Source organism: Anser brachyrhynchus (genome assembly GCF_964034855.1).
Source record: "Anser brachyrhynchus genome assembly, chromosome: 11".
NCBI classification, from domain to species: domain Eukaryota; kingdom Metazoa; phylum Chordata; class Aves; order Anseriformes; family Anatidae; genus Anser; species Anser brachyrhynchus.
The window spans coordinates 10,346,818-10,359,490 of NC_137706.1; the positions used below are offsets into that span (position 1 = coordinate 10,346,818).

Genomic DNA, 12,673 nt, shown 5'->3' on the forward strand with positions numbered 1-12,673 from the left:
CAAGCAGCATGAAATGAAGAATACAAATATGTTTTCCTCTAAATAGTCCTAAAAATAATATAAACAAGAACAAGATGACAAAGGAAATTCCAAAAAGCTAAGGATGGCTTCAGCACCACAATCGTTCCAAGGAGAGACCCAAATTACGAGAATTTAAACATTTAGAATCAAACCAGAAAGGGAAAAACACATGTGCTCCAGTGACTGTTCTCCTGAACTTACACTGCTGCTCTCTGCATTTTCAAGTCTCTCAAGGTAGAGGTACAAGACTCTGCTTTGCCCAAACCTGTACAGCTGCTGTGAGCTGCTTAGTTCACAGTTCTCCATGCAGTTTAACTCAAGGCCACATTTCCAGGGATAAAAGGGGGACCCTGGGAGTCAAAGAGACTGGAAACCTGTCTGCCCATACCGCCTTCAGTGGAGCGCCCAGAGACAACCCTAAAAAACAGAGCTGCTTTCCTAAGAGCCCGAGCTAAGCACAGCTGCAGGAGGGACCAGAGGGGGCTCTTCAGAGTCTTAAGGCACTGAAATGCTCTCCATAGCCCAGCACGCTGCTAGTCAGCTAAGCACACCGTGCGACAAGCCTGGGCAGGCTGCTGCAGACATCCACATGCTCTGTGAGAGGCAGCTGCATGGATGGGAGGCAGACGGGTCGGGGAGCACGCTGTGTTAACAGAGGCGGGTGCAGATAGAGTGAATGCCTCCAAACCCCGTGTTTCTTTGTGCCACAGCCTCTGCACCTGGCTCGCATGGTGGAGAGGGGCTGCACTGTGATGTCTGGGCACTGCTTTGGCCGATGGGGAGCAGCAGAAGGTGGCAGTCACTCTTTGCTCCCAGATGTGGGCTTCACAATGTTGGTGCCTGGCTTGGAAGAGAAAACAGAAACCGTTGCTGCTTCTGGCCCTTCTGGGAGCTAAAGAAAACTAGCAGACCCCAAAGAGAGGAGCTGAACTGCCCCTGATGAGGTCACATCAGAAAACAAAGGTGACCAGAATAACCTCACTCTTGCCTTGTGCTGTTTTTCACCAAAATTTGCTAATTTGGGCCAAGGACTGGCTAAAGGAAGGGATCAACTACAGCATTTGGGATGGTATCCATGCTGTGTCCCTAGTTTTAGAAGGGTCAGCTTGCCCACAGAGACATTTGCCACTCTGTGTGGCAGAGCAGATGTGAATTTTACAGGACACACACATACTGGAAGTTCACACTGTGTATGGACAAAGACTGAGAAGGAGAAGGAAATACTGGAGGTGGAGAGGGTGAGATCTCATGGAGGAAGAACCCACTGCAGGTTCCTTCTATTGTCCCTCTGTGCATGGCTCCCTCCTATGCTGTCGGGTCACCAAACTCCACCAGTTCAGGGTCAGAAATTTGCCTGGTTTAGGGAGGAACACGATGCCCCAGTTGGCAGCTTCCTGACTCTGCCCCACCAGCTCAGCTCAGCACGACTTGCACAGATCACGTCCCAAGTCTTGAGGCTATTGAGAAAAGAAGCTGTGAGCTCCCGGGAAGGGAGGAGCTTGCCAAGGCAGCTGCTCTGCTCAGATGTGCAACCTGTGGAGAACATCTCCTTCCCTCTGCAACACTAGCGTGCCCTTTTCAACAGATGAGTGGGCTTGGATTACCTCTTTCTAAGCACTTTATGGTAACTGGGCCCCGTGCAGAGGGAGATCTGAAAACCTCAGAGCTGCTCAAGGCTACTGGATGAAATGCTGGCTCAGCTTACACCCATGGACAAAGGGCACCCGCACCTCTGAGAAGCGCATGTGCTTTGTTCCCAAGTTCCAGCAGAGCTCAGCTCTGTGGTGGGCACCAAAGCAAACTGCTAGATTTACAAAGATGCTTTCACATCTGTGCTAACAAGGTGCTGGGCTGCTCTGGAAACTTCACCCTTAGTGGGCGAGGGGAGGAGGAGCGAAATCACACTGCACAAAGCTTCTGCCTTGTTCACTCTTGGGGAATCTTCTCATTCAGCCTAACCACTCCTCTGAACAGCTAGGTGCAACACCCCAGCATAAAACAGTGCCTGCAGCAGTGCTGTAGCGCTCAGGGCCTGGATCAGGACCTCTCAGCACACATGCTCTTCATTAATGCTAACCCGGGAGCAGAAATGATCCGAGAGCAAAACCTCCGAGAGGATTAAGCACAAGCTCTGGTGCAGGGAGGGGATCCAACCTGAACTTCCTCCAAATCACGCAGTCAGATCTGGTTGCTCTGGTTTGGACCTGGCTCTGGCAAGACAAAGTGACGCAGTGAGACGCTGAAAGAGGGGAGCAGAAAGAAAGGAAAACAGTCCGCTCCCTCTCACCCCAAAAGCACAGTGCCTCGCTTCTAGGCCCCTCAGTGTACACAATAAACTTGTCTCCCTTCCCTCACTCCGGGTTACATTGTTCGCTTTCCTGCAAATTGTTTCCACATTCTGTATAAATAACCCCAGTGCCAGGGAGGGGGAGGGAGGGAGCAGAGGGGCGCACGGAGAAGGGGTGGGAGGAAATCAGATGTCTTTGTTACTTTTCAAAAAGAAGGTGGAGGATGCCGAGAAGCAGTTTGGAGCCGGAGCCTTGGCAGGCCGAGCAGAGAACTGCCATCGAGCTGTGTTCAGACCTGGAGGAAGAAGAGTAAACAAGGGAGAGATTATATATAATTATAGACAATCATGTTGCTGGGGATAAACAGGAATCAAAAGCATGGAGGCACTGAAGTCTGGCACGTCCCCAAGCACAGAACAGAAGCCAGCCAGCGAGAGGCAATGTGGCTGGAAAGCGCTTCCCTTTGGGCCTGTTTTCAGTTAGCTCAGGGGCTGTTTTTTTTTCCTCTCTTTTTGGCTTCAGGCATTCCCCCATAAAGAGACGAGCCTGCCCAATGGGAAACAGAAGCCAAACTGAAGTCAGCAGAATCCTTGTCTGCGACATTAATAGATTACTCTGTGAGAAACGTCAGAAATGTTTGGAAAAGATACAGCCCGCTTAGGTCAGCAAAAACAACAACAACAGGAATTTCTGAACAAAAACGGCTTTAGAAACACTCCTGAAGTGGTGCCTGCATGTCCTGAGGGCACTCTCCTTGCAGGCAAAGCCACGCAGGAGCAGGAGGCAAAGGGTGAGCTGCAGCTAAGGGTCCTGCTCCCAGTGCCCCTGGATCAGGGCTTCGTGACAAAAAGTTGTCCAAGCCCCTTGGCTGCCTCACCTGCTCCCGGTGTGCGTGGTGCTGAGCTGTCTGGGAGTGCTGTGTGTTTGACATAGCTCCCTCCTCGGTTTGCTGCAAACCAACGGCAAAAAGACAAGCCACTGCCTGCGCCATGGGGCACCCCGTGCTCCCTCCCGCCTGTCTCTGCATCTGCAGGGGGAACAAGCAGGAACCCGAGCGTGATGGGGCCCTCCTGCCACCGCCTGCCCGCCCGTGCCGCGAGGGCACCCAGCTTGCTGTATCACAGCCCAGCACGTCAGCAACTGCTTTGCCTTTGCAGAGCCTGGGAGGGAGAAGGAAGAAGCCTCTGCGTGTGCTGGAGATGATTCTGGATGTAGTCAAGCGAGCGGGTTCTGATGCTACAAGTGTTGTGGCCGAGACTGGGGATGCTCATCTGCCTTGGCACAGCTCTCCCTGAGTGCCTAACAGTGCCCTGTGAAGGGGAGAGGAGGAGGAAATTATGAAGAAACAAAGCCAAGAAGCACAACTAAAACAACGGCATATGGCCCACGAGGTTTGTGTTGTTCTGTTTCTTTTTTTAAGAAGGACCTTGGGGGATTTGAAAAAGAAACAAGAAAGAAGCCTCGTTCATCCTTCTTTTCCTTCCCTTGAAGGCTCCACAGCTCACTGGAGAGTTAGAGGGAAGGCGACATGACGAACAAAGGATGGCAACCTCAGTCGGTGACAGAAGGAGGATTGCTTAGCAAGGCAGTGTAAAAAGCTCTCTCCCAGGCATTGTTTTAAATCCAAATAGCTTACAGCCTGCTGAATTCTTAAGCCATTTTCCTGATCTCTCAGCTGTTCTTCATTGAGAACTCAAACAGACATTTCAAAGCAAGAAAGCAGAGAGAAAATATAGATATAGATATAAGAAATAACCAAACCTGTGTTTAGAATCAGCTTAAGAGTACAAGAAGCAGGGCATGCACAAAGGCTCTTCTACTTTCTCTCCTTCAGTAAAGGTGCTCTGAATGTCCTTTTTCCTAAGGAAAGAAAATGGATTTTTTAAGGGAAATTACATTTCCTCTCTGAGAACAGTGTCACAGTTTGGTGAATGATATCACCTGGCTATCTGGGTATAGTATTTTCTGTATTTTCTGTGAATTCATCATTGTGGGCATTTTCCTCCAGGATTTCTTATACCAACAAATCCTTCACCAGTGGTGGAGACGTGTTGAGGGACATATATGCATCTGCGTAAGTGCAAGATCTCTCTGTTGGCCGTCTACAAACTGCCGTGGTGTTACAGGTGAGGTCAGTTGAAGCATAAAACAGGAGTCATGTTTATCTCAAAACTGCTAGAAACAGATCAGAGAGGGCAGCAGGAATGGAATTGGAAAAAGACAGCAATGGGTTAAAAAAGGCATTTGGGGTCCAAGCCTTATCTGCTCTAAATTTACATTGACTGTGAGGTAATATCTAAGCAACCTACTCCCACACGAAGTTACAGCAGTTACTTCCAAACATCCCAGGCACGAGTGTACAGAACCGAGAATAAAAACAAGATAACAGAGCAATATCAAAAATAAGCTGATCGTGTCCTTTAAACACGTGCCTGTGTGCCATGCTGGACAGAAACAGTGTCAGAAGTTTAGTGATATGGTGAGAGAGTACAAGTGAGCCAAACTGACAAACCTGGACAGATAATAGCCGCTTTACTTTCTCTTTCATTTAGAAGTAACCAAGAAGGGAGAAGGATACAGAGTGCTTGTCCTGATGTTCTGTCAAAAATAAAATGAGGTTACTGGTCTACTGCAAGCACAGATGAACATCAATCACAAGTCCTTCATAAAGGCAGGCCCACAAAACAGTCCCTCAGTATTATTAGAAAGCAAGAATTAAAAGTTTATCAAAGTGGAAAGAGCAGATCCTCAAGGGAGAATGGATTTCATAAGCAATCACCAAATCCTTCTCCAGGCACCTCAGTGTGACTTGCAAGGCGGCCAGAAAATCAAAAGAGCTGCTACCTAAAGAACATACAGCGAGTGGTCCCAGCAGGAATCATGGAGAACACCCTTGGTGGGATAAAGAGCCACTCCTTCCTTGCCTCTTCCAGTTCTCCTAAAGCAAAGAGGAAAAAAAAGAGTACATTGTCTGCATCGCTGCTTGTTTTTGCGTTGCAAAACTTATTTGTATGTGCTGGGGGAAAGGTTCCTTTTGGCTCGTCACAACATCTCCACGTCTGGGTACGTCAGTTGGCAGTCTCTGCTTTGGATGGGCTCAGGACAGGAGTATCAGACCAACACTTCGGTACCCCAGAGCTCAACAGCTCAGCAGCTGCTGAAGGTCAGCAGAGGCAAGACCCAACTGCATTTCAGTTCTAATAATCCCATTTTGGATACTGGAACTTGGCCACGGGGAATGAAAACACGACTGAAGCACGACTGCTTTATCCCCACCCTGCCTGGCGGCCAAAGCAATGCTTTGGGGCACTGGCCTGTGAGTCCCACTTCTGGCAACTCCAGCAACTCAAAGGAAGCAGAGCGATGGGATTTTTCTCCTCGTCTCCTTGCTGGTGGCACTGGAAATCCTTGTAGGCCACTGAGAAAGCATGCTGCCCCCTTGGCTGGTGCTCACACCTCTGCTGTTGCTGTCATCCCCTGCACATCCACTTTTGAAATAATTACTTCCATGGCTTATGAAATAACTCATGTCACTGACGGAGACTGATGAGAGCAGCCCTCCAGGCCCGAACTGCTGGGTGCAGGCACCTTTCAATATGCTGCCTGCAATAAATGTGGCAGGGGGAATGCAACGTTTTGTTCAATGAAAAAAAAAATCCCATTTCAAGCTTCTGAAGGGTTATTATAAGATGTGGCACGATAAAACTCAGGACATGAGCCTCTTTAGATTTAATAATACATGCTATCGATTTTTTCCTGCAGAAAAACTTCAGTGAACACCCTTTTTTGTTTAAATCTTTTGTTGCAAAATTGATTATTCATTGAAAACATAAATCGCAAAGATTTGACCAAGTGATTTCTTAAAAAGTTCAGATTTCTGCATCAAAGCAGACATTGCCAAAAAGCAACAACCATTTTGCTGTACAGTGATCGTTAGCAGAAAAGCAACTCTGACAGTAAGTTTTTAATTAGCCCATATAAATGTGTATGCAAATGTACATAACTGCATTTCAAAGGAAAACAACTCACTCCCTAAAACAGAAATGCTTCTACAATAAAAGCTACAGAAAAACAGCAAATAAGAATATTCTGATCCTAACATACATGTTAATATGTCTGTTAAGCAGACGGATAGGGTCAATTTATCCCCCCCCCCCCGCCTGACCACGGCTCCCAAACTGTCCAGAAAATAGCCACCCACAACACAGCTCAGGAGCTGTGATCCACAAGCTGTATCTGCTGCTTAAGTACCATGCCCTAAGATCATTGTTAAATTGCTTTCTGAAAGATAAAATATGATGGTTAATCTGACTCCGACGGGTATATTTTTATAACCGATGCAACATGGAGGTATCATTTAAAGGATGCGTTTGTACATCACATTCTTTAAAATATCAGAGCAGGAAACCTCCTGAATGCTGCCTACACCGCACGTCTGATTGGCTTCTGTTCTCCAAATGGGAAGGGGGCAGGGAGGGAGGTGAAGCAGCCGCAAGAAGAGGATTGAGATACACACAAGAGAGAAGGGAGGCAAAGAAGAAGATCAATTAATGATCCGATCCCGGTGAGAAAACAAGTACAAATGTGGTCCCTAAAGTTAACGCCGTTGGTTGCAGCGAGGAGCCGATCGATCGATGTTGGCGATGGCTTGGGGAGCGACGCGGAGCACTGCGGTGGGAGCCCAGCACGGGCTTCCAGCGGGCAGGGCGCAAGTCCCCAGATTACAATAAAGCAGCTTGAAGGTGACAGATTTCATTGTTGAAGGTGATAAAATTCCACGTGGTGCGCTGCAAAACAAGGGCTGGAGCTCAGCCCGCAGAAGGGGAGGCAGCCCCAGCCAATGTGGCAGGAGTTTCTCCTCCCCTCCTCTCCCTGGAAATCGGTCCAGAAGCGCCCGAGTGCCCGAGGTGTGCGACTTGTTTCTGCCTGACCCACGGCTGCTGCTCGTGAACCGAGCACCTGGTGGGGCTCCCTGCCTCGTGCCTCTATTCCCACCCGTGCGGTGGGAGTGCAAGGGTGATGCAAAGCAGCAGAAACGTCAGGCTGGCCTCACAGAGAGTCCTGCAGCAGGCAGGATCCTGCAGGCCGCGTGTCAACGTGAATGAGTTGGCCACGGCACCTTCTCCCGTTTGTGTTTCGCTGAATTCTCACTAAGAAGATCCCTGCTGAGGGACAGGCCAGCAGGGCCGATCATGAACAGTGTGTCCCAATAGCTTCAGGTTTTGTTTTTTCAGAATAAGCCCTGACTGCCGTTACACAGGCACATGCCCATGCAGCAGAAGTCCGACCTTCATGCCACACTTTGCTGCAAATGTTTTGAGGAAGGATTGAGAAAGGACAGGTGTTTGCTGTTCTGCTCTCACAGGGGCTGGATTTGGTCTGGATGCTGCCCCCAACACGGCTGCTTGAGATGCAGGGAAGACTCGGCAGCAGCGATGTGAAAGGAACAGGAAAATCAAAGCCTGAGACTAAACTAGCAATTAGACCAGCCCCGGAATATATTCAAGTCAACTCAATCCATACAAGAATTTCAGTCACGGTGTGCTCGTGCCCACACTTCCTCCCTCCCTCCCTTCCTCTCCCGCAACCCAGGGCTGAGATCCAGCATTCCTGTCTGCCTAATCAGAATATGCAAGAAGTGCAGTGACAACACGTCTCCTAAGATGCTTTATCAGTTTTGCAAAGTCCCAGTTCATCCTCCTCTTGAGGATCTATTTACATATTGATGTATTTATTCGGCTCTCTCCACCAGGCATGCCCCATGAGATTAAACCATTTTATTTACAAAGACATTGGGGTTGCAGCTCCTAACAATTAAGTCAGCCAAGATATAACTTTGCATGTGCTTTCAGATTGATGTGTGAACAGACAAAAGCGGCCTCGTCAGCGATTCAGGAGCAGCCAGAGGGAGGACCGGTTAAACCCCATCTATATAAACCAGTCAATAGCTGCTGCAACTGGGAAAAATGAATTGGGGTGGTGGGAGGCGCAAATACGCCAACGGGAAAGATAATGAGCCAGTAGGAGTGATGGATAAAACCTGCAGAAGAAACTTTGCCAGCGTAGCTCACCTTAAAGAGCAGGTTCTTCAGAGTAGCTTGTGCTTCATGGGAACTCGCAGGCTCACAGGATTTGCCCCTGCTCCATCTCACCCATCAAAGCCACCTATTAAAAAGGAGAAAAGCTGTTTTCTCTCAGAGGGCTATGCAGGAAGGGAAAGGAGGATGGGAGGAAAAGGGAGAAATACCTTGCAAGATGGAAGTCAGCAAAAGGTCATTTAAGATAAACTGCAGCTGACTTCACGCTCCGGGCAAGGTGCTACGGCGCCTTCTGCAGAGAGCTTTTCCCTGGGCAGATCTCCAGAACACCCTCCGTCCTTCTGCTCCCCGCTGGCATCTGATTGGGCTCCAGTTGTCAACGCTCCTCTCCACACCCTCCCTGGGCACAGCGTTGCGCTAACAGGGCGCACGCTTTGGGCCAGCTTTGCAGCGTTATCCTCCCAATTCCTGTGCAGTGCCACCGAGCACCAGCGAGCCCTGCAATTAAAACAGCATTAATCAAAGCACGCGCTGGATGCGGAGGTGAGCAACAGGCACCTGCAGGAGTAGGAATGTCCAGCACACCTTCCTCTTTGTCTCTCTGCCTTCCGCCAGATTTAGTATGTCCATCAGAGTATTCTAGGCTCCACCAGACACAAAAGCTGAAAAGCCACCTGCGTATTGAGACCAGTATAAATCTGGCACGCTGCTGCCTGCTCCTGACAGCAATCTCATCGGTGCCAGCATTCTTCTGAGCATCTCTGACATTTCGGAATTATATTTAGAGACCTGCATGTGAATTTAATTTTGAAGTTTGCTACAGGACACTGATATATAAATATTCTGCACACCCCGCCTGAGGGTCTATTGGTGCACAGCAAGGCTGTGCCAGTGCCTGTAATTAAACAGGAATGGGCAGCCCAGGGAAGGAGCAGTAAACGGTAGTCTTAACCATCTTAAAAGTCGGCACTTGTCTCCTTATTAATTCTCATCCTGATCTTTTGCATAGCACTATCGCCAGGCTAATTAATCACAGGTGCAAGCATAAGCATTAATTGCAACAATGAATCACTCTTTTTTTTTTTGTCTGTGCCTGGCCGTTCCTAGCCTATAGGAATGCTGCTACTCCCGTTACTTTTATAATTATTATAAATACAGAGCCAGCAACATGCACTACATTTGTAGGCATTAAAAAAGACATGGTATTTGGCCTCAAGCACTAACAATCTGGTGCATATTCGGGGGGTGATGAATGCATTTCACTGACAGTCTGAAAATGCATTTCCTGGATCATTTTAATTCAGGAATGGTCTGAGGACTTTAGGTAAAGCACAGGTTTTGGGAATCCAGCGTCTGCAGCTCTCCTGGTCAACACTCTGCAGCAGGTCTTGGCTGCTCATGGCTTGTTGGGACTGCCAAGGTGCACGGCGGTCTCCAAATCCCGCTGCCCAGCCTGCCTCGACCTCCCTGGGAAATGACAGAAGATGGGAGGGCTCTCAAGAGCAGATGGCAGGAGGGAAATGCTTGGTAACCTCGGGGTCTCCAGGCTCGGATTCAGCTTGAGCGAGATCAACCCAAAGCCCTGACGTGCAGATGAAAGGAAGGGATGTTGTGAACCTTCGAAGCCAGGCATGTGCCCAGAGACCCCCAGTACCGCTGGAGCTGTCAGCAGACGCTCTGGTGCCTGACCTCCTTGTGCCCATGAAGAAACCAGGGGCTCCAGGGGCTCACAGGACAGACACAGGGCAGGCAGAGGGGAGCACAGGGGAGCTGAGGCCACCGTGGCCTTTGCTGCAGGGAATTTGGAGCCTTCCAGCCCGGTGCTGGGCGAGCTGATGTCTTCCCTGGCACGGGCACAGGACAACACAGGGATGGAAACACGTCTCAGCATACTGCATAAGGGGTAAAAAGCAGAAAAGCTGCTGACTGTGCTGCGCTGAGAGATTAGATTTTAAATGTATTAAATGACTAACGTGCATTATGCGTCCTTCCCAGGCCAAACCACCTGCATACGCAATGTGTGGCTATGATGTGGGGTTGACAGGTTCAGGCAAATGGTTCAGGACTAATTTTCAGTGTCAGACTGGCAGAAGGTGCTCCAGACAGAAGCTCTTGAGGCTGGGGGAGATGAAGCCAAAGCTGCGAAAACACTGCTTTTTAGGGAGAAAACAAAAGCTAAAATTTGAACAGCTATAAAAACACAGTTTGTCAACCAAACTACAGTAAATATTTCCTTTCTTTGCTAGCACAGAGGCTGGGGAGATAAAGAAATAGCTGAAGGAGAACTCAAGGTGAGCACCCGTTATTTACAGCTGCTGATGAATAAGCAAACCCCCACACTGTGTTTTCCTACAGGACAGCAAATGCTCTGGCCTGCTTAAGAGTCTGTTTAGTTGTTATTTTTTCCCCTCCTGGGGTGCGCTTTACATGCGGCTCCAGTGAAACGCCGCACCACTATTAATTGCTCGCACGCACATAAAGCACACGGCATTCTCCTTCCCCACCGCTGCGGTCCCAGCAGATCAAATGGGGGAGCTGGAAAAGTCACCTACCAAGGCAGAGGCTTGGAGAATAATGTAAAAAAGATCCAAAAGGATTTGTGTTGCTTGTTTTTGTTGGTCTTTTTTTTTTTTTTTTAAATATAATTTACTTCCCTCTGCCAGCTTAAAAGCATAGGCTTGTTTGAACTTCCTAGGGAAGTCGGGAGCACTGAAGAGAAATTGGCAGGCTCCAATCTGGCTGCTTTTCCTTATTATGAGAAAATACACTCTCGTCTCCTTGTCTAAGGGTATGAATTCTTCATCTCATATTGTGTTTGCACAGAAGCGTGAAATGTATCCTGAACATTGGTCGTCACCCACACTTCACAATGCGAGAACAACGAGGGCAGTGAGACATGGAATGAGAACGGGAACGCCACAAAAGTGGGGGAGCGGGTGGCTGCTTCTGTTCCAAGGCCCGGGCTCTTGCGCTGCATTCACCATATCCATGGCATTTAAAAGGAAACCAGAGGCACGTTTTTCCTCCGAGATGCTCAGGGGCCCTGTTTTGTGAGCTGTTGTCCCTGTGGGAAGCTCCCTCCTCCCTTTCCGTAAATGTTCCCCCTGCTGCCGCTGAATCACCAAATAATCTGGAGACCCGTGGGAAGGGAATTAAATGGTGGTTATCACGCTGCCATGTTCTGCTCACTTTATTTGTTTTAAATGACCATGAAAGCAAAGGGGGGAAAAAGAAAACACCCAAGTGGAAAGTTAATTGAGCTGCTGAAATGTCTTTAAAGGAGCACTGTAGGCTGGATTACGATGCCTCGGCTCCCACTGGAGGCATTTGCTCACATGAGTGGGCACCTGATCACGCATCATGCCTGGGACCCCTTCTCTAAAGGATCCACGTCTCTTGGAGCCGAGGACAACCAAAGCTACCCAGCTGCAGGGACCTGACAGGGGGCTTGATAGGACGGCATGCTCCAAAACTGGCCAGGAAGGGAGCAGGCTGCGGCACTTGATGTGGATGAAGGCCACAGGGGTTTGTGTCCTGGTTTCTCAGCAAGGTTTCCTACTCCAAGGAGAGTAGCCAAGGAGCTGGCCCAGCTGGGCTCTGGCATTAGGAGGGAAAAACTATTCCCCTGTCCGTCCTGGCTACTTTCTCCCAAAAAGCTCCACTTACGGTTAGGAGAAATTGGGAACCCACAGCAACGGGAGGGAACTTCCCATGGAGGTGGAAGAAGGAAAAAGACCAAAACATGGGGAGAAGACCCAAGCAGAGAAGAGGGAGGAACTGTCTCGAGCAACTGGATGGAGCTTGAATCTAGGAGATAGGGAGTGAAGAAAAGCCAAGACGTGGAAAGGCCGGTACCACAATGCAGCAAAGAAAAGCAAGCCACCCACACCTGAGGGAGAAGTCAGGGCGGGACCGTGTGGGAAAAGGGGGCTCAAGAGATCTGCTGTGGGAGCCCAGGGATCGGGCAGGGAACCTGCTGGACCTGCTGGAGCAGCTGCGCACGGGCTCAGCTCCGAATAGAACACAACTTGCCTCTGGCTTGTTACACCTGAATTTTATTACGAGCCCAACACGCCGCGGTAAATAAAAATGTGTTCCTCTCTAGTCAATCTGCTGCTAGATCTTAAAATCCTCTAACCTGCAGGAAATTCTAACAGAAACCCTTCAGGAAGGATCCCTGCATTTTTATGCAGAGGTTCTGGGTCCTCTGCAAAGCCAAACAAAAGCACATGGGAGGAGGGAGAGCTGAGCTCCTCTCTGCCCTGCCCTGTGCACCCCCGTTACACTGGCCAGGCACCGCTCCTGGAGCACTGCAACTTTCTGATC

General features: G+C 49.2%; 1 protein-coding gene across 5 annotated transcripts in view; it reads right to left on the minus strand.

The window, feature by feature from the left end:
• The window catches only part of LOC308200867 (uncharacterized protein), a 104,802-nt gene that overhangs the window by 16,044 nt on the left and 76,085 nt on the right, over window positions 1–12,673 (minus strand). For 4 of the 5 annotated variants that reach the window (XR_013955882.1, XR_013955883.1, XR_013955884.1 and 1 more), the window contains exons 13-20: window positions 8,381–8,845; window positions 5,154–5,247; window positions 4,822–4,907; window positions 4,251–4,481; window positions 4,071–4,169; window positions 3,187–3,619; window positions 2,512–2,604; window positions 2,099–2,231 (exon numbers count right to left, since the gene is read on the minus strand). Coding sequence is in view for 1 of the 5 variants with exons in the window: in XM_080607310.1 (XP_080463436.1) it covers window positions 710–861; window positions 2,512–2,604; window positions 3,187–3,336; window positions 3,459–3,580 (517 nt within the window). In the remaining 4 variants the exon portion in view is untranslated. Of the gene's footprint in view, window positions 1–709; window positions 862–2,098; window positions 2,232–2,511; window positions 2,605–3,186; window positions 3,620–4,070; window positions 4,170–4,250; window positions 4,482–4,821; window positions 4,908–5,153; window positions 5,248–8,380; window positions 8,846–12,673 lie in introns of all 5 variants that reach the window. The other variant, XM_080607310.1, reaches the window with a different exon arrangement.